The sequence below is a fragment of the Seriola aureovittata genome, chromosome 14, assembly GCF_021018895.1.
Source record: "Seriola aureovittata isolate HTS-2021-v1 ecotype China chromosome 14, ASM2101889v1, whole genome shotgun sequence".
In the NCBI taxonomy this organism is placed as follows: domain Eukaryota; kingdom Metazoa; phylum Chordata; class Actinopteri; order Carangiformes; family Carangidae; genus Seriola; species Seriola aureovittata.
In genome coordinates this window covers 17,297,950-17,317,907 of record NC_079377.1, presented here as the reverse complement: position 1 = coordinate 17,317,907, position 19,958 = coordinate 17,297,950, and the positions used below count along the sequence as shown (strand labels likewise).

At 40.9% G+C, this 19,958-nt stretch overlaps 2 protein-coding genes across 2 annotated transcripts in view; both read right to left on the bottom strand.

Moving 5' to 3' along the window:
- Positions 1-1,640, bottom strand: part of LOC130181388 (phytanoyl-CoA hydroxylase-interacting protein-like) — a 32,164-nt gene extending 30,524 nt beyond the window's left edge. Inside the window, exons 1-2 of the mRNA XM_056395575.1 lie at positions 1,502-1,640; positions 774-910 (exon numbers count right to left, since the gene is read on the bottom strand). The gene's annotated coding sequence lies outside the window, so the exon portion shown is untranslated. The remainder of the gene's footprint in view (positions 1-773; positions 911-1,501) is intronic.
- Positions 1,641-3,774: 2,134 nt separating this feature from the next.
- Positions 3,775-19,958, bottom strand: part of LOC130181329 (protein bicaudal C homolog 1-like) — a 54,732-nt gene continuing 38,548 nt past the window's right edge. The window contains exons 9-21 of the mRNA XM_056395420.1: positions 18,729-18,860; positions 16,177-16,381; positions 14,219-14,380; positions 13,693-13,880; positions 13,420-13,561; positions 11,586-11,739; positions 10,979-11,138; positions 10,850-10,889; positions 10,253-10,407; positions 9,957-10,119; positions 9,080-9,243; positions 8,558-8,657; positions 3,775-7,170 (exon numbers count right to left, since the gene is read on the bottom strand). Coding sequence (XP_056251395.1) covers positions 7,043-7,170; positions 8,558-8,657; positions 9,080-9,243; positions 9,957-10,119; positions 10,253-10,407; positions 10,850-10,889; positions 10,979-11,138; positions 11,586-11,739; positions 13,420-13,561; positions 13,693-13,880; positions 14,219-14,380; positions 16,177-16,381; positions 18,729-18,860 — 1,893 coding nt within the window. The 3' untranslated portion in view covers positions 3,775-7,042. The remainder of the gene's footprint in view (positions 7,171-8,557; positions 8,658-9,079; positions 9,244-9,956; positions 10,120-10,252; positions 10,408-10,849; positions 10,890-10,978; positions 11,139-11,585; positions 11,740-13,419; positions 13,562-13,692; positions 13,881-14,218; positions 14,381-16,176; positions 16,382-18,728; positions 18,861-19,958) is intronic.

The following is a 19,958-nucleotide window of genomic DNA, read 5'->3' as shown; positions in this document are numbered from 1 at the left end:
ATGAAATTCAGTGTTTTGCTAGCATTCAGCAGCAATGGCACACACTTTAATCAGGGAGAATAATTAAAAGCAAGGCTGAAAGATTTATAAATAAAACAGGTTTAACTGAGGGTGCACAACATAAGAAAAACAGTATGACGGTTTTGGGAAATATTCATTTGCTTTGTTGCATAAAGTTAGATGATCGATATTCATCAGTATTGATCAATATCAATATTGCGCTAATGTCTGCGGCTGGCTAACTTAGCTTAGCACAATGACTGGAAACTGGGGGAAACAACTAGCCTGGCTCTGTCGGAAGGTGACAAAAATCCATCTACCAGTACCTTTAAAGCTAACTGACTAGCATATAATATCTATATAATAATATATATACTAATGTTTGTTTAACTGGTACAAAAACTAACAACTCGTTGTTTAACATAGAGTTATGTGCCTGACTATTACTTGGCTGGGAACAATAACATCCTGGAGTCTCCGTTGGCCGCCTGGCTAAAAAACATTAAACAAGAAAGATATAATGTGCTAATTAGTGAGTTTTAAAGATCCTTGTAGGTGGGTTTTGTAAGGGTGGGTTAGCTATGTCCCTGTTTTCAGTCTTTATGCTAAACTGAGCTGCTGCTGGCAGCTTCATATTTAGTGCACAGTTATAAGAGTGGTATCCATCTTCTCAGCCACCTTTTAGCAACAAAGTGAACAAGCATATTTCCCAAAATGTTAATCTAGTCCTCTAAAGAGATATCATGTATATGAAAAGTATTTGCCAATCATACCTCACTGTGGAATTGTTGTTTTTGTCATGAGCTGCATAGACAGATGTGGATGGATGAGACCTGGAGGGGGATTACTGGGGATCTCATGGATCTCTGGCTGTAATGAAGACTGGAGATGGAGGTTGATCAGTCAGACACTGAAATGACAGCAGCCCAAAGAGGTTAGGTTTTACATTGTGACAGCAACAAGATGACTGGTTAACACAGATTGAGGCACAACTGGACCAGTTGAAGTAAATGGATTAAATAACCTGAACTGGAAGTGGAATAAGAAAAAACTTAAACAAGAGACAGTAAGGTTATGAAAAGTTGTCTTCCTGACTGAACTAAGCTTCACTTGGGGTTGGACCAAAATTTTTTCTTCCTAAGAAAACATGCCTGTAAGGTTGAAACCAAAATAGCTGTCATATTTTAAATAGTCTGGCTTATGCTGAAAAGAGAAAAAAAAAGCAAATAAATGAAAGTAATACAAAAAGACAGTTTTGGGGCTTTGTGGCTTTTTTTTGTAGAAAGAAATTGTCAGCCTCTATGTGCATATTCACAGTGTTAACGTGTTCAGTGAACATCAGTTGCATTATTACTGCTCAATCTCATACTGGAAGCATGTGACTGAGTGCACTAAGAGCGGCAGTAGGAAACAGTAGGGACATTTTCTGTCTTAGAGAGATTTGTGTAATTTTGCTTAAGAAAGAAAAAGAAGGTAGACAGACACAAAGAGCCAGACTTACTGTATCAGACACTGTGAGCATATTTTCCACTGGATAAGAGCCAGGTAATGTGAGGCAGCAACCAAGTCACAGCTTCTCTCATTTACACCTTTCCTGCAGAAGCAAGCTGCCCATGAGAACAATATGTGATGCTGTCGACTCTGCTGGTCTTCAAGTGGGGAGGCCACCAGGATGCTGAATAAATGCACGGTTGGTTAGTGTTAAAAAGCCCATCGCTTCTTTTCTCTGCAATTTAGTCAGCTCTCACTCTCCCTGTCTCTCACAATAGAACATGAAATTGAAATTAGTCATGCTGGCCACTGAGAATGATTGCCAGCTGTGCCATACATATAACTGCCCTAAGTGAGACAAAGAAAGACTTTGATATTTGTGATTTTAAAGCTTTTACTATTACACTTGGTGCATGTGTGGGTTTTATATGGGGTAAAATGCTAAGTCTATTTGTTCCTGTGGAAGCCAGATCTACTTTAACATCATACTATTTTCTGAGTATGGTAAAACTGGAATTTTAGGTTACTGTAATTCTGATCTATTTATCATGAGGACTTGGAAGCTGACATCATAACAAATGTTTTCTTAACATCCTTCCTACACATTACCCCCGAACTCCTCAGGATGACATACCAGTATTTACATCCTATTCAGTGCTCTGGTGTTATGTAAACATGAAGGCGTTCTGTGTTCTTCACCTCGCAAAAGCTCCTGTGGAAAATAATGACAGAGGGGGAGAAAGTGAGTGAGTCACAAGCTGCCACAGAACATAGTTCAGTGGCACCACCTGTTTCTGTTAAGCGCTCATTTGCGTTGGATGAGAGTCTCTTGCTCTGTCTGTGCCATCTGAACATTAATTTGCCGCCATAACCACAGAGGCCTGTGGCTGAGGTTTGGAGCAGTTAATATGAGCATAAATGAAATGGAAAATTGAATCACTTTCCTCACCTCAGCCAACATGCTGGTTGAGAAAGTGTTTGTTTTATATTTTGTCAACATGCATGCAGTCACAGACACACACGCAAATACACACACCCCATTTCCTCTAAAATCTCTACATTTCAAAACCTAAATTCTTATAATCACAAAGTAAGATATATATTAGTAGTGATGCCTACTGTATGTTTTGTTAGTTACAATGTCTCCAGTCTCAGTAAATCGCATTTTGTTTTTCAAGCATTTTTGTTAAATCCCACAAATAAACCACCAGTAATTAAGTAATGAATTCATTTGTGAACATGTAATGATGTGTTGCTGAGTAACCATTGTTCCTTTTTTTTTTTTTTAACTAGAGAAGCGAGGCATTATAAGTGGCAATACTGCCCCCTTGAGGTTTTCAATCAAACTGCCTGTGTTGTTTGCAATGCAGAGCACAGTATTTAGCCAGAAAACAATGCATCGAGCCAAGTGGTTGTCTGTTCTTCAGTCGGTTGTCTCATTCTCTAAATTTTGCTGAGCTGCTCATATTCAATAAGAGACACTGTCCTGGCTTAATGTAAATGTGCCTGGTGACACAGTTCAGAGAGTTTGTGACCGTGACCTCACTCAAATGGATGACTTATGATGAAAATGATGATGAAAAAGTAATCGACAAAGTAATTTCTACTTCTTTGATGGTCCAGTAACCAGGTGGACAAGACAGATGGACAGTAATTTACAAACCCCACACTTGAGACTGAGCTTAAAATGAATTTGCTCTCATGCATTACAATATATGTTGTCTCTGCCAGTTGCAGCAGATTCATTTGCTTGGATTAAGCAGATCCTGGCTATGCGGATTAGGCATCATGTAGGCAAGCATGGCGCTGTAACCACATCTCATGGGACTGGGTTGTTTCTCGACTTGCAGAGTGTGTTTTTCATTGTGGTCATCTGTGAGGCTTTCAAACAGAGACACCAAGATGACGTAAATGTTGTGCACAGCCAGGCAATTAGCTCTTATTTATAAACATCATTCTTTATGGGTACTAAATTTGTCAGTGGTATTTTTTTGCACATATGATATCTAAAAATGTACCAATTTCAGTGTATCTGTGCTTGTGAACAGTGATTATAACACTTTTTTTTAGCTGCTTGCAGAACATTCTGGAGGTAGCAAGGTTACAGCGACTTACAGATACTGTAATCCTGGATTTCCTGAGAGCTTAAAGCTAATATCATCTTCCTTCCAGACTGAGACTATGGAGAAGATACATAAAACCATTATTGACACTGATGCTTTGTCAGTCCTAACAGTTCCGTGATATGCAAAAAAAAAAAAAAACAACAAAAAAATAAATTTTGTTTGCATACATTTATTACCTTCATAATATCATTTGAATGTTTGAACAAACATTTTTTTTTGCCTGCTTGATAGTTTCTCCAAAAAGTCTTCTGTTTATGTCTGTAGTACAATACAGTTAGAATAACAATAGCATCAACAGTGAACAGAGCTTTGGCCACATGGCAATGTTTATACACAAATTCTCTGGAACTTTGTGCAGAATTGTACCTTTCTCACACAAAAACAATGGTTGTATAAGATGAAAAAGTTGTACAAAAGTTATGTAATACATCATTTCCTTAGTGGTTTACATTTATTATAAATGTACCATTTGATTGCAGTACAAAGACTCCTTCAAATAAATCCCTTTGGGAACAACAATATGACTAACACAACAAATCAAAGACATAATTGTGAAACGATTCTAGGGCAAAGGGCAAAGACTAGACAAGCTGGCAGTAAACTTTTTTGACTTAATGAGTCCCTTCACTGATCCGTAATAAATCTGCAATAACATGCATCAATATTTTTTTATTTATTTATTTTTTTAAACAACATTCACTTGATGAGACAAGAACCTCTACTGCCCTCCGAGCAAACACATCCGAACAAGGTGAAGGATGAAAACAAATGTCTGCTAGGCAGGAACACGAGTCACAGCACTGGGAGAATCAGTGCTCAACAGTTTCAATGTAGTACCATGATGAGTGGGGGCGAACTGGCCCCAGTTTTCCTCTCAGGATAAAGAATCCTTCCACTTTTTTCAGTTTTTTTGTTTATTTTATTTTTTTTTACATTTATTCTTTTCTTTACCTTTTGGCATTTTTTTTTTGCCTCTATACGGCAGTCGACAGCAAAGAGGCAGAGAGGAGACATGGGGTGAGAGAAGGGTTCCTGACATGCAACACAGGTCCCTTAAGACTTCAAAGAAAACAAAACGAAACAAAACAAAAAAAAAAAGACAATTACCTGGTTGGCGTCAGCAACCATGTCAGAACATATTTAGTATAGTGTTATTAACTTGACAACCACATTGAGAATGGCTCAAATCAGATGCGAGGGAGGGTGGAAAAGTGGTTAAAAGTGAATATGATAAACAACAAATCACCTTAAAAGGGATCATTGTGAATCGAAGAGAGGCAACAAATGACTGACTTCTTTCCGAGATTACATGAGGACTGCTGGTACTTTTTTTTTTTTTATCATAGCTACATTGTCTAGATAAATGCTCATGCACTCGACAGTGATAATTTCTCAGAAGCGTCCTCTACATACTTAATAGATTTTATACACTGTACTCTCATTTAAACCAAGATAGGAAATTCTTCAGTCTGAGCTTTTATACTTATTGTACTGCAAATATAAACACATTTTCCCAGAAAAAAAAAAGAATGAAAAAAAAAAAAATCTACAAAGAGACACTTAATTGCACTTGATACGAAATGCTCAGGACCTTGGAAGATGGGTCGGCTTGTAGACTAAATCCTCAGATAAATCTTAAGAACATCACACAAAAAAACACTAGAGTTATCCAAAGTTAATGAACTGTTGGAAAAGGAGGTTTTCCTTTTCAAAACACATGACTGAATATAATACAGGAGCCCAGAACAAATATAAGCTTTAATGATAAACGCTGCTGCTGCATGCATAATCCTGTTACTTCATTAAACACTGCTTAACCAGGGTTTCTGGATATATTAGATTGCAAGACTGATACTAGAAAATTCCAGATTTTTATTTGTTTTTATCTGAAATCTCAGTCCTTTTGATGACTCTGCTTCCTTATTTGTGTCTCACAGAAATGCTCATATGAAACTAGCTTGGCTGTGAATATACTGGTTCTTTGTGTGATGCACCTCCTATCTGGAGAGCAAGGTCAGACCAAAATATTAGTGTTCTTAACAAAATATCTCCCTGCTGAAAAACTAGTTATGTACATTGGCACCTTTTACTACAAAGGCATGGTCATGCTCTGTCACGAGGTCTTTCCTTGCTCTAAGTGGGACAGCCAGTGAATAGAAAGACAAAAAAAGGGCACACAGTTCTACCATAGAAACTCCTATTCTGGGTATATGGAGGAGTGCATTGAGATTTTAGGCACACAGTTGGGACCGCAGGGAGGCCAACACTGACAAATAACAGATGAGACAAAAGACCATGCAATATAAACAAACAGAAGGGAGAACCACAGAAAGATGCCTGTTGACACAATCAGAGAGAGGCCTGTAAAGCTTAGCCTTACTGCCTCATGTCTCTGCTGCTGTCTTAATGGCACAGCCATGTTACGGCTCCACAGATTAAGGGGCAGGGAAAAAGTAAAAGATACTAATAATCTAATAACAAAATCATAGAAACTCATTCATGAACGTATAAAAAATACATATGTAAACTGATTACCGTTAAACATCCCACCCATTCCCCTAAAATGGTAATAAAAACTAAAAATAAAATCATAATGCATAATGAGTACAAAATATTTGATTTTTTTTTTGTTTTGTCTAGAAATACACAGACAGACAAACAGACTGTGGTTGGACACACAAACACTGACCTTGGAGGAATGTCCACCAATGAAAACACTAAAGGCAGCCAAAGGTCAAAGGCCACAATCCACAATGATACGTTCCTTTGGTAGATGTGTTAAAGTTGATGAAGTCACCACTTTGGTGTGCTGACCCATTTTGCACTTCATTTGGTGGCGCCCTAATCTCACTGGCTAAGTGCTTACATTTGGTTTGGTACAAAATGCATCTGTGCTTTTAGTCAATAAAAAAATGCATAGTTATCATTACTTCAGTCTAAGGAATTAGGCTCTCACAGGCAAAAGTCTAGTATTGTTAAAGTGCATGTCACTGATACAACAGCATAATACAAATGCAGGTAGCATCAATGTGTAAAATGATTGTACTAATCATTCTGCCTGTTCCCTTGAACAAAAAGTGGACAGAAATACTGGACAGTACCCTTTCTTCAGAACCATAACAACAACCTTCATATATAAATGCTCCAGATAGACTGAATGGCTCTATAAGGAGTGAACACTGAACCTCATGTGTCTGAGAAATCCCTTTTTTTCTTGTTGGCACTTCAGGTAAAACTATGGCTTTTTTTTAATACATATATATTTATACTATATGGCAACGACAACATTCTGAACAGTCTTAATTCAGCTAAAGCTGAATAAAGGTAAACAACCACTGAAACCTGGCCTGCTGAGGCGCAGAAAGACACTGGAGGCTGATCTCCATCATGGACGGTTCTGAGAAGGGCTGGAGGTCTGAAGGAGCCTACCATCGTCCACTGACGCTGGCCATGTCTGCGTGAAACTGGCGGGAGAGGCGGCCGCTCGCACCCCCTTCCAGAAAGGAGGACCTGATGGGTGGCTCAAATAGCTTCCTCCGGTTCTTGTTTAGTTCTGTGGGGGGAAAAAAGTACCACAAAACGTCAGCAGTCGTAAAGATGAGTGAAGAAATAAATAAATATATATACTATATATATTATATATACACGGGCCGTGTCGGAACAACAACATGTCGATGGGCGTTGTAAGGTGGTCTCAAGTAACATTTGTTTTTAGCCTCCATTGATCAACAGTGACAAGAATATTGGATTCAAATCAGGATCACATTTCCTCAGATAAACAAAAGTCTTCTTTGTGTCCATCTGGTTTTACACATTAGCTTGAATAAAATGCTTTCATAAAAATGTCAGAAGCACACCCTGGCATCTCTGGGTTATTCATATGATAGCTGCGTTGTGTCGCTGCCAGTATAAACCTTCAGTTAGATCACTGGAGACAGGCGGCGTGCTCCAATAGCTCTTTTTACTGGAAAATCGGCAGGAAGTTAAAACCTGGATTGCCTTGACTGGCATTCTATCTCTTTATTATGAGAGGCAAAAACACAGAAAGACAAAGAGACAGACAGAGACATGCATGTTCCCCTTTTGGAGCCACAGAGTCCGTCGGCTGAGATTAAAGTTGACCTGTATTTGGCTGAGGCGTCAGGCAGCAAAACCAACTCTAGCCTTGGATCACTCTGCTTCCTTAATAATCACAGCACTGGCCTGGCCATTTCCCCTCGTTGCTCTCACTGTCACCCCTGGCTCCGGTCTGATGTTTGTGAACTGAACATTTGCAGAATATCCAGGAAGCTCATGATCCCAACACGTGCATGATGAACTTCTGCAGCCTAACAACTCCAGCTATTACAATCTCCAAAATATGACATCAGTAATGAAGTGTGACACCGACAACAACATTCATTTTGGATCCAGTGCAATGACAGGACAGGGTCTACATGAGCATCAGGGAGGCAGCTGGAGCAACTGGAGAAATATCAGTCATCTAAGAAGAATGTGTCTTAATGCCATTTACTCCTATTGGTGCGAATTACTGCAGCATGTTTTCTCGTATCTTTACAAAATAAATTATTTGGAACAGTATTTGTCTTGACCTTCTCTGTTAGAGCTTTCTCAATAAAAAGGGCCACATATAATTTTGAAATTCAATGGTTTGCAGGGGTGAAGTTGGCATACACATTTTGTCTTCTGCACAGCTGGGCTCCACTAAGGCAACGAAAGACAAAATAGGAAACATTATTGAAGCACATAAACCAATTTGTGTGCACTGCCTTCAGCAGGAGTGAGCTGGCGGCTCCAGCTGGCATCAGAAAATGACTAATGTCATGGTGGCCGTGTGTGGGAAATCTCTCTACCATATCTGTTCTTATGTTAATGTTTTTTGTCAATTCTGAATTTGAAACTGTAAACTGTAACAAACACATGCTCCTCTTCATTTGTACCTGAGATGGCGAGCAGCATTTTCCTGCGGGCCCCAAAGGTGGTGATGCCCAGTTCCTTCAGGTCCTGGTCTGTTAGAGTCAGGAATGTCTGGAGGTCAATCTGGAGAAAGAAACATGTCCATTTAGCACTACTATTGCCACAACTTGGCATCTTCTACTGCAGTAATAGACCTTCAAACATAGTTGTCATGACTAGAACAATTAACATACTCTACATGCCATCCTCCAACGCATATGTGTGAGGAAGAAGCAAAGCGGTCACCAAAGTCAGTAGGATTCATCCTCTGGGGACCATAAATGGCTGCACAAAATATCATCTCACTTGATCCAATAGTTATTGGAATATTTTGGTCTAGATCAAAGTGGTGGACCGACATTGCCCTTCCTTGAGCCACGCTACTAGCATGGATAAAAAAAGTTATGGAAAGCAGTTACGGAAAAAGCTTGTGCCTTTCTTCAGGTCAGACAGTCCCTCAGTTTAAATCATAACACTAAAAGACGTGAGTTCATGTTCTACACTACCTCTTGTTGCTGGAAGACGTCTGTGTACTTCCCCAGGCCGAGCTTGCTGAACAGCTCAGGCAGGTCTGAGCCTTTCAGAGACGAGCTCAGGCTGCAGCCGTTGCTGCCAGTTACCGAAGGGATACAGTCCATGTAGTTGCTGCTGCTGAGGTAATGCTCTGCAGCTGTCCATGGCAGGATTAAGGCAAAAAAAAAAGAAAAACACATAATGGTGATATTTTAGAAGTAGAAGCAAAAAAAGAGTTTTCACATCTGTGAGCTATCACAGATGTAAGAAATAAACTACAGTACATTTAGCATAAAGTGGTCATAATGTTTTTACATAAGCTTAAGTGATGAAAGTCACATGACAAAATTTAATGTGCTACATTAAATGAGACCAACACAGATCCTGTTTTACAGGCTAGTGTTAGATTGGTAAGCCAGGCAGCTTCAATGGAAGCTAGCTGAAGAGCACCGAGTGCACGAATCAGCAAAACACACAAGCATGAATATGCCAAGCTCTCGGTGTGGAGAGACGTGTGCTCACACTGAAGGTTTAAAACAAGTTCACCTCTGATGGTAGACTGTGTTTTCTCTGGAGTGTATACTTCGTCTGTTCTCTTCAGTGTTTCATAATTAATGGTGCGGTATTTTTGTGAAGCTCATTAAACACAGAATGAAATGGAAAATGTGACCTTTTAATCTATTAAGTACTTCTATGAAATTATTCCATCAGTGCCACAAATGGAAGAACCACATTCTGATAAACTTTGCTGAGGAGCATCTGTACTAACAAACTGATGCTTGTATAGTTTGCCAATACAACGCTTAGAAATGATGAGTTCTTGTTTGTTGTCCTTGTAGCAGAGATACTAGAAAAAGATGTTACACTGACCAGATTTGTTCTGCTTCCTCTTGGGGCTGCTGACAGCAGAGGCGAACTCGGCGTGACCGGGCAGTCCGTTACCGGTGCCGTTTCTTTCTCGCCAGTTGTCCGAGTCACTGCCATTCCCCACGCCCTCCCGGCTGCTGGATCGAGACAAGGACAGTGGGGAACCCTGCGAGAGAATAAAGAGGCGAAGGCAATCCAAACATCAACAAGGCGTTCTGAATGACGGCACTGCATCTCAATATAGGGTCCAAAAGCATTGTATGTACTCAAGAATGGCAAACACTGTCTGTAGGTCTGACCTCGTATGTGGTGCTCATGCTGGGCTTGTATGAAACGTGATTGGCTCTCCGCAGCTCCTTGATGGTCTCAGCTGGCATGGATTTTGAGAAGCCCAGGCCACTCCAAGTATTGGTAGGGGTTCGCACCTCAGTCACCACAGGCTTCTTTAGCATAGCTGTGTGAATACAGACATTAAGTGATGCACACATACACCTATACAGAGATAATGTCAAACAAATGTAATGTAGATTGCCTGAATGTGACCAACTCATTTTTAATCACATAAAACAATTTCTTCACACCAGTTATAATGTTACATGTGGTAAATGTTATGCGTCTACTTAACTCAATTTTTAGATAATGTTTTGTTTATTTGAACAATGCAATTAAATGCAATTAAATTGAACTGAAGACTATATATTTTTGGTCATATGCACAGGGATAAGAGTCCTCTTTCAAAGATACATTTTCAGGAGCCATAAGATAAATCCATGACTTTTACTGGAAGATGTGACCTTTTGATTATGTATAGGTGAATATGTCTTCATATAAAGCTAAGTGAAGGGCAACACCCAGGCACTACTAATGACAATGTCCAGACACAAATGCCAGCTTACCTTTGGTTGCCAACAGCTTTTTCTGTTCATAGTCAAATGCCTGAAAAGACAGCAGTTTTATTCCTTTATTCCTTCATACCACCAAAGCTGTGTATTACACATGCGTGTGTGTTGGATGCATGAATGTACCTGCATGTTAGCGAATGAGGTCTGTGGTGCCAGCCTGATTCTCTCCCTCTCGTTCTGCTGTGCTGCCCTCTCAGCCGCCCGCTCGCTACCCGGTGCCCTCTTATCCGCCACAGGACTGTCTGACGAGCTGGACTCGGCATCCGAGAGAAGACAGTCAGAGCTGTTGGGATTACACGCAGATAGAGTATCGTGGGCTCAGAAATGTAGCCTAAAGAGCTACAAAAAACAAGTACAGAGGCAAAGCATTGCATAACCTCTCTTCCATCTCATCTTCTCCTCACATTATCACTGAGGCTGTTATTGTTCCTGGCTCATTGGGTTTGAGTGCACACAAGTTACAGTTGGTTATTCTAATAAACCATGCTGTTCAGGGTGAGTCTGTGTGAGCCCAGCCCATATGGCAGCCAGTACTTAAACTCAAAATTTGAATGAGATTGACTGAATTCAATTTCACCCAAGTGTTTCTGTGGCTATCCTCACTTTGTCCACGTCTAAAGGGATTAATAGAGGCCTGCCAAACTGTAACAGCATGAGCTTTAAATGATCTCAGAGGGGATGCTAAACAGTACCAAGACGAGCTGTGAATCATCTCTAGATTCAAACGTACTGTAGATGAGAATTTTTGGTGCCCTGCAGGAGCTCCACAGCCTGTCGTTTCCCTGATGACGTCTTACATGAAGCCAGCATTTGTTTCAGCTCGCTCCCATTGGCTGAGTGAGAGGGGCTTCTGGGCATGCCCACTTCCACAAATGTGTCAGAGCCTGAAAGAAAATAAAACACAAGCATATCTGGATTATCACTTTATTTCTTTCTAGTTAATTGGTACAACTTTAAACAATGTGAAAACACAGATATAGAGTTTACAGCTGTCCTCTGTACAGAAAATACACAATATTATGAGAACTAAGTCTGTTCTCAGCAGCGACCGGGTCGCTCAGCATAAAGGAGTGTGTGTAGCTTGGTGGGCATAAGTACAGTATGTGTGCACGCATTAAAGTGTGACATGTCTCAGCTGGGATCCTGGATTAATTAAAAACACAGCAGCTGTAATTATGGTGGTTTTCATCTGCTTCTCTACTATCAGCCTGACAGGAACCTGCTCTGTGTAAGAGGACGTGCATGAGCGTATGCACGTTTATAATCAGGAATATCTGAATGTGCATGGTGTGCTGTATAACGTAAAATAATATGATGTCAGTCAATCTAATGAAGCTCTCTGGTGTTTAATGTTTGAACAGTTCCCCCAGCATTCCCTCATTCCACAACGCAGAGTCGAGTCGGACTGGGTGAGCCAGTCCAAACACATTCTGGGACACAGGAGGAGGTAAGAGCGGGAGAGGAAACCTTACCAGGACACGCTGCGTTCGGGGAGGACCGGCTCAGAAAACAGCGGGGAAAAACGAGACGCGTGAGAGTGAAGGTTTGAGGGGAAAACCGCGAGTGTAAGACACAGAGGAAATGAGGGCCTTTCTGAACCGCTAGGAGACCAGCAGTTAATCTGTCTCCGCTCCAACACAGTAAAAGTAGTCAGAGGAGAGTATGAGGTTCGGAGGACAGTATGGAGGAATAGAAATAAGTTCATTCAAGGCGTTTTCCTCAAAGTGGGTTTAAGGGTTACATAAATCTCAAGTGGAAAAGTTTAAATTGGATATTTATGTTAAGTCTGCAAGGCCGAGGTCCAGCAGAGTCGAAAATGTTAACAACTCAAAAATCTTGTCTGTCCAAGGTTATAATCACACATTAATCCCAAGATTTTAAGTGACTCACAGGAGGGCCAAATTCCTGATACAAGAAGACTTTTAGATTTGACTTCTTAGCCTAGGAGAAAACAATAATTTCCTTTAAATAACATGCCCAAACAAAACAGTCTTTTAGATCAGATTAATCATAAAAATGATTTAATAGTAGTAATATACTGGCTCACTAGAAAAGGTAGACATTCCAGATGACAGACATGTGGGTGCTCTGCTCGCCTAATAACTTACAAAGTTGAGCAGGATAGGGTTGACTTTTTCTTGAATGGGAGGTGATTAGCGAATAAGCTCTAGCCTCTGTATTCTGTAGGGCTGAATAAGCTTTGTGAATAAATTGAAAACAGATGTGGACATGTTTTAAATGTTTTTCAGTCTGTACAACCTTCACAGTCATAAATTTCAGGCTGAACATGGGCCTTTGTGACACGGGGAGATGATGCAATTTTCAGTATTTTGCTCTTTGAAAACAGACAATAGCATAACTCTTTTAGTTTTTTTTGGAAAATGACCTAATATGATACAATAAAAAACTAAAATATAAAAATAAAAACAAATTATTACAGTTATGCAGGATTCTGTCTGGCCACTTACGAAACTTACGAACTTACGAAAACCACATCTAATTGGTCAACAACAACAACATTTTTCATAGTGTGCGTGCCAGGATAGTTGAGCTGTGAGGAATACCTTCATCTGGACTGGACTTGCTCGACAGCGGTTCTGATGGACTGTGTCCACTGGCCTCCTGGACCGAGTCACATGGAGCTGGACTCAAAACTGTTTCTGCAAGTGATGCAGTTGCTATCCTCCCATAGACTGAGCCAGGATGCTGCACAAATATGCACACACAAACATTCACATGAAGTAAGAGAAATAATACATGAAAAATGATATTTACCAAACAAAAAAGTTTAAAGTGAACTCCAAGTAATGCAGCATACAGTATATAAATGGGCCAACCTTGACATGTCCATTGAGAGTGCAGGGGCCCTTGGTGCAGTCAGGAACCCCGTTGGGCTGCTTGTCTATGGGGGCGAGGCCAGGCGGAGGGGACGGTGTACTCTGTGTGTAACCCTGCACACCTGACAGCAGGATGCTACTCAGGGTGGCCTGGGTGGCAGGGTGCAGCATCAGTGGAGATGAGAAGCCTGAAAGGAAAGAACGTAGCATCAGCAACTTTTTAAACTTGAATAATTCAAAGGAGAAAAGGGTTACAATTATCTACAAGGTCTGTAAGCTTCTGTCTGTCTATGCAGCTACACATTCATTCAAAAAAACAACTGAAATAATGATAAGGAGATCAGTAGCTGCAGGATAAGTCCAACAATTAACTTTGCATGGTTTTACTATGATGTACAGTATAATCTCTCTACAATATCACACTGGATTAAAAAAAATAATCCCTGTACTTTGAAATATGCATAAAATGAAAGAGCAGTAGAGCAAAAAAAAAATAAAAAAGACATCAGAAATCCAGCATTCGGACCTTGGGTGCTGGTGAGTGAACTGGGCCACAGTGAGGGGGAGGGTGTGGGGGTGCTGGGGCTCGGTGTCTGCAGGGGGCTCATGGAGGAGTTTAAGCTGTTGAGGACAGCATTTGGGGCAGCCGAGGTGGTGAGGGAGTGGGCCGCCGTTGCACCCAGGAAACCTGAGGACAACAGAAAGGAACGGGGGGCAGAAAGGAGACAGCAGGAGATGGATACATCAGCGGTGGTCCTGTCAAAGCACAGAGCAATTTTTCAAGCTAATCACACGTTACACTAAGGCCCTCAGAAAATAATCTTGGTCTTCCAGCTATTTAACTGGAATTCCATCAAACTGCCATCAACCAGACAGCAAATGAGAGGAAGAATTTCTTCAATTTCTACAAGGTCATGGATGCAAAAAGAACACATCTAGTGCGTCCTCATACCCAGCTAAACCATGTTATTGAGAGCACCAACAATGTGGTGCTTGGTGTCTTTACCCAAACACAGTGTATGAAAACAGAAAGAAGCAGGTCTGTGGCTTTAACAAGGGGCTAGTTTGGCTCCAGGAATAAGGCCAGGGATTCTTCTGGCAGACTGGCCTGTAATCTGAGGAAGAGAAGCATGTAGCAATTACTAAAGGCCAGGATGTGGCCGTCCACAGCTTCACCCCCAGGCCCCTAGGTTTAAACCAGGCAGCAAGAAACACTTTCTACTGTAGTGGTACATCATGGCATGTTGTATTTTTTATTTGATTGTCCCATTTCATTTGGTGGGGACAAGAGGACATAAAGCAAAATCCATAAATTTAAGTCCTACATACATTCCAATCAGAAGCAAATACAACTTGCTATATTTCTCCAAAATGAAAAGCAAATACAGACCCGATATCAGTGCTCACCTACGCCGTATTCCCTACATACCTATAATCCCATGACTGCTAAAAAATAAATATATTCTGGAGATTATTAAATTAGTGTCATATTCTGCCTCTTTTAAATGTGTAAAGGAAATGTCTAAATAATATAATATTAATTTGGTGCGGTGAGAATTTGACAATATAGATGCATAAAAAAAATGCTGCATTTACAGAAACACCGTGATAGATCTATTCCCAGCAATAGTGCTTACAACCATGAGCTGCTTCCTGTCAGCTTATTCTTTTATCTGCTTTTCTTTCTGCCTTTGACACATTACTCATATCCTCATTTCATGTTTTTAGATAGGCTGAAGCCCAAAACTCTATTATATGAAGGCAAAAGGCAGATAAACTGGGGCTAAATATTTATGCATAATACTACTCTTACTACAATCTATTGAAAATCACCCTTGGAAAAAAAAAATCCTGACATCTGTTCCAGGCTGAACTCTATGCCTTCATGTTGAGGTCAGAGCTGCAGACAAACAAACTCCTACGCGATTATAACCATTCATCATCCTATGATTCATGAGCTTATGATTCATTCAAACAAGTGCAACTAAATTCGTATTGAGGTTATTTTCTGATGGTTGACTGATCAAAGATTTGCACATGTGGAACTCACTTCTTGGCATCATGGTGTAGTCAGACAAACAGCTCCTACTGTAAAGTGCATATAGAGATGATGGTGCCATGATTCACTGGCTGTGATTTATGTGGATGCTGGGAGGATATTTGTATCTGGATATTTTAGATTTTGAAATCACTTTCACTCAGTGATTTAGTAAACCAGGTGAGAGGATGCTTTAAGGACATCTGGCTCACAGATATCTTCAGTGATTGTGTTGCTAAGGGACTCCCTGTTTTGGAATGTGTGATTGGTACAGACGCGAATGAAACTGATATATGAGAACATTAGTTCCTCTACAAAGACAATGCATCTCTAATGCATTTCTTGAAAGAAACAAAAAGGGTAGCGTCTTATCCTTCCTGGCCCATTCATTTTTAACCCAAACATGTAGGAACTAAATTTCTTTACGAGCTAGACAGTGTCATTACCCAGATTGCTCAGCCCCAGTCCAGCTGAGGCCAGGATGTCCAGGCCAACGGGGCAGATGAGGGACGGGGACGGGCCGTTGGTGGTGGGATTCAACACCACGGAGGGTGAGGAGGACGACACTCCGTTGCTCTCCAGACCCAAGAGGAATTTTCGGGCTTCGTACATGTTCACCGCATTCCTCTCCACGCTCTTGACTATCACAGACTGGGTGAGATTGAGGGAGAAAGGAAACGGTGATGAGAAACCCAAGAAAAGACAGGTGGGGTGGATAAGGAAGTAAGAAGAAAATGGGAAGGAGGGAAGGAGAGAGGTGAAAGAGAAGGAGGGAGAAAGGGCATGAGAAAGAGGCAGAAGAGGGAAGGAAGGAAGGGAGGGATAGATAGGGTAGAGAATGCTGGCACCAGAGATAGGGAGTGAAAGGGAGGATGAGGGGGAGACTATCATGAAGGGGAGGAAGGAAGAGGGAATTAAGAGAAGATTAGAAGGATAAATATTGAGGCAGTGTGGGAGAGAGAAGGAAACATGGAAGTTTGAGAGAAAGCGTTTTTTAATCTATTGCATAAAATACATATCTAGCTGACTGATACGAATGAAGAGAATGAGGTAATACAAGTCAGTGGCTATTATACTATGAAGCACTGTATCAACAATAAAGAATGAGAAACAGGAATTTTTTAAGTCAGTGAGAGCGATGACTTCTACATTTTCCACATCACCAGAAACCCTGCCCATCATAATAATCAAATAAAATGAACATCGAGCATAAATCATGTCCTGGCTCTTTGTGTTTTGCCAGTGCTGAGCTTTAGAAAAATGGATTCCAATCACGATCAATCTCTCTGACACACACACACACACCCTCCTTTATGGTTCTGCCAAAGTGCCGGGAGCACAGAGGCGACAGAATGCATTTGGACGGGCCTTTTGGATTACTGCTGTCACCTCGTTAAAATGTTTAAGTGAAGGGTTCTTAAGAGGATCTGGGCTGGGTCAGTGTTTACACTGGCACCTCCACACCAGTCCCCACAGGCCTGTCTGGTTTGGGCAGTGAGCCCTGGCTCAGAGTGGGACGTGGGCACCTTGAAGAGACAGTCAGGACTGGGCCAAGTGGTGAAATATGATTATGAATATTATGTGTTGTAGAATAAGTAGACCATGAGTAACATTAGAGGCTGGCTTCGACTATAACACAGGTGCACCACAGTTAGCAAATCCTATTTAGTGAAATGCGAAAGCGAGTGCCTTCAATTTACTACCTACTTTACTAAGAACACATTCAAATCAAGCCAGCTATTTTTTTTGTGGGAATAGCAGAGGCATAATAAAAATATTTACTTTTCCTGTCCATGAAGGGAAACGTGCACAGCGAGGAGAGAGCAGCCTGTGATTCCCCCCATTGTGGCAGATGTCAATTTGCCAAAACTATTCTCAGTGTTGGTATGGCATGATTCCCCTCAGCATACGGTTCCAGTTTTTCCTTTTAAATTTCATCAAATGGTGATGAATTGTGACATGGCAATCTATAATTTACTTCAATGTCATGCTGTGACATTTGACGGGGAGTAATTCTCCAATGGAACAGTGGCTTATTTGTTTCTTGGTAGTTATATTTTTTCCCTGCCCGACACAACATTTGAACAAGACAGACAGCAGCAATGTTTTTCTCAGGATGAAATTTAGGACGCGTCTCCTTCTGAACTTTAAGGTCTATTTGAAGTTTAGGTTTAGTGGGAGAGAGTCATTTCATTGCTCTAGTCTCTTCAATGCCCCAACATCAGCCCTTGAAACAGACATTAACATTGACAAATAAAGGTATCGGCTCCAAGAGCAAAATGTACATAGGCCAGCGCATCAGAATCAGTTTTAGTCTTTAATGCAACTGAAAATTCTTAGCAAGTATGATTCTGTACAGACAGTAAATCTGATTAAGCATATATTTTTAAACTTAAAGACTCTAAAGCTATTCTAACAGCTGTGATAGGCTTTACTTAGCATGCTGACATGAGCATTTAGCTTTGCCCAACATGCTCATGATGGCAATGATAGATTAATGCTAACATTTGCCAACTGCCACAAAACACAAAGGACAGTTGAGGTTTATGGGGAAATAGTCATAAACCAAAGCATTGTGTCACTGTTTGTGTTTTGCATATATTCCCTTTATTTTAAAATGCTCATCTATAAATGGGCATTGCAAACTAGCTAAGGCTATAAATGCTGTGGTATGAGGCATTGGTGCTATTCATGTCTCTATAGAAATAAACATGGAATAAATAAATATTAGACAAATTGCAATTTTGAACTGATGGTGACATTAGATGAAAAATCAGGGGATCAACCAGTGTTAGGATTGTCTGTACACAACTGCATGGTAATCAGTCATAATGATTCGTTCTCTTGATCTCTCTGAATGTGTGTACAAAATTTTATCACAACCTATTTAATAGCTGTTGAGATATTCCACTCTGGACTGACCGACACGCTGCTACTAGCATAGCTAACAATCCCCTAAAACTTCCCATGCTGTGCGAGTGTAAGCCTGGTGTCATACCTTGCTGGGCTGTTTGGGCTTCGGTTTGATACTGATGAAGACATCCAGCTGCTCCATTAGCGCTGTGATACACTGCGGCTCCACCTCAATGTCCTCTTTAATGTCAAACATCAATACCAGAGGCAAGCAGCCCTGTGGAGCAAACAAAAAATTAAAAAAAAAAGTAAATCAACAAAAATACTGGTTTTCAGCTGTGACAGACTGTGATCATATATTATAGGCTTTTTCTCATAACAGTAGTAAATTATCCTTTATATTTTCACCATTTGCAGACCTGCATGTTAGCCATACCAATAAATACAAGATTCACTGCTGGATTCATCCCACACAGCGCTCGGGAAATTCCGCCAAGAGCAATCTGTTTTGCATGATCACCACCACAAGCGCCACAGACATCTATATTTTGGGCCGAGAGCTGGACAGCGCTCCTATTGTGAGTGGTTGTAATTAGCAGCAGAGTATAGGGCCAGGCTGGCTCTGACAGGGCCTGAGATTGGAGCTGTAATCTACAGTCTGGCTGGAAGAGGCCAAATCACACAGTACACACTACTGCGGGCAGGAAGGCTTCTACTTTCACAGCAAACTCCCCTACTCCTCTTTCTCAACCTCCTCTCCCTATCCCATCCCTTGCTTTCTGTGCTTCCCCTCTCCCCTCTGACTCCTGTCTCATGAATCAATTGTTTTTTTTCTCTCCCACTCAGACAGTGAGAGGATCCTTCTTGTGTGTCCTGTTTCCAGACCAAGAGAAAGTCATGTTTAGTCACTGCAACAACTTTGGCATTCGGTAAATGTCTTTGGGTCCAAACGGGAGACCACAGACAAAGAGAAGGCAGCTCTGGCAGAATTACTGCCCCACATTATGGATCTCCAAAACAGAAAGCCAAAGCTGTTTATGGCTGAGAAGTCTTATATGCACCAGCTCAGCAGAAGCCTTACGCCAACAGTAATTAAACAGCCATCACTTTTGCACATTTTTGAAACAAACTTCTGATTATATTCATAAGTAATTCAGATAAGTGTAGCCTCAGTGGTCACGGGCAACAAGACAAGAATGACCACATAACATTTTTAACCGAGAGAGATTTAAATGCGAGGCTCTTCCTCCTGTTCCAAAACGCTAATGCTAATGTGCTGATCTCTGAATTACTGACAGGGCTGAAATTCCCGTCCACCAAAATCTACTGTACATGCAAGCCAAACCATTAACACCAATAAGGATAATCTGTATAC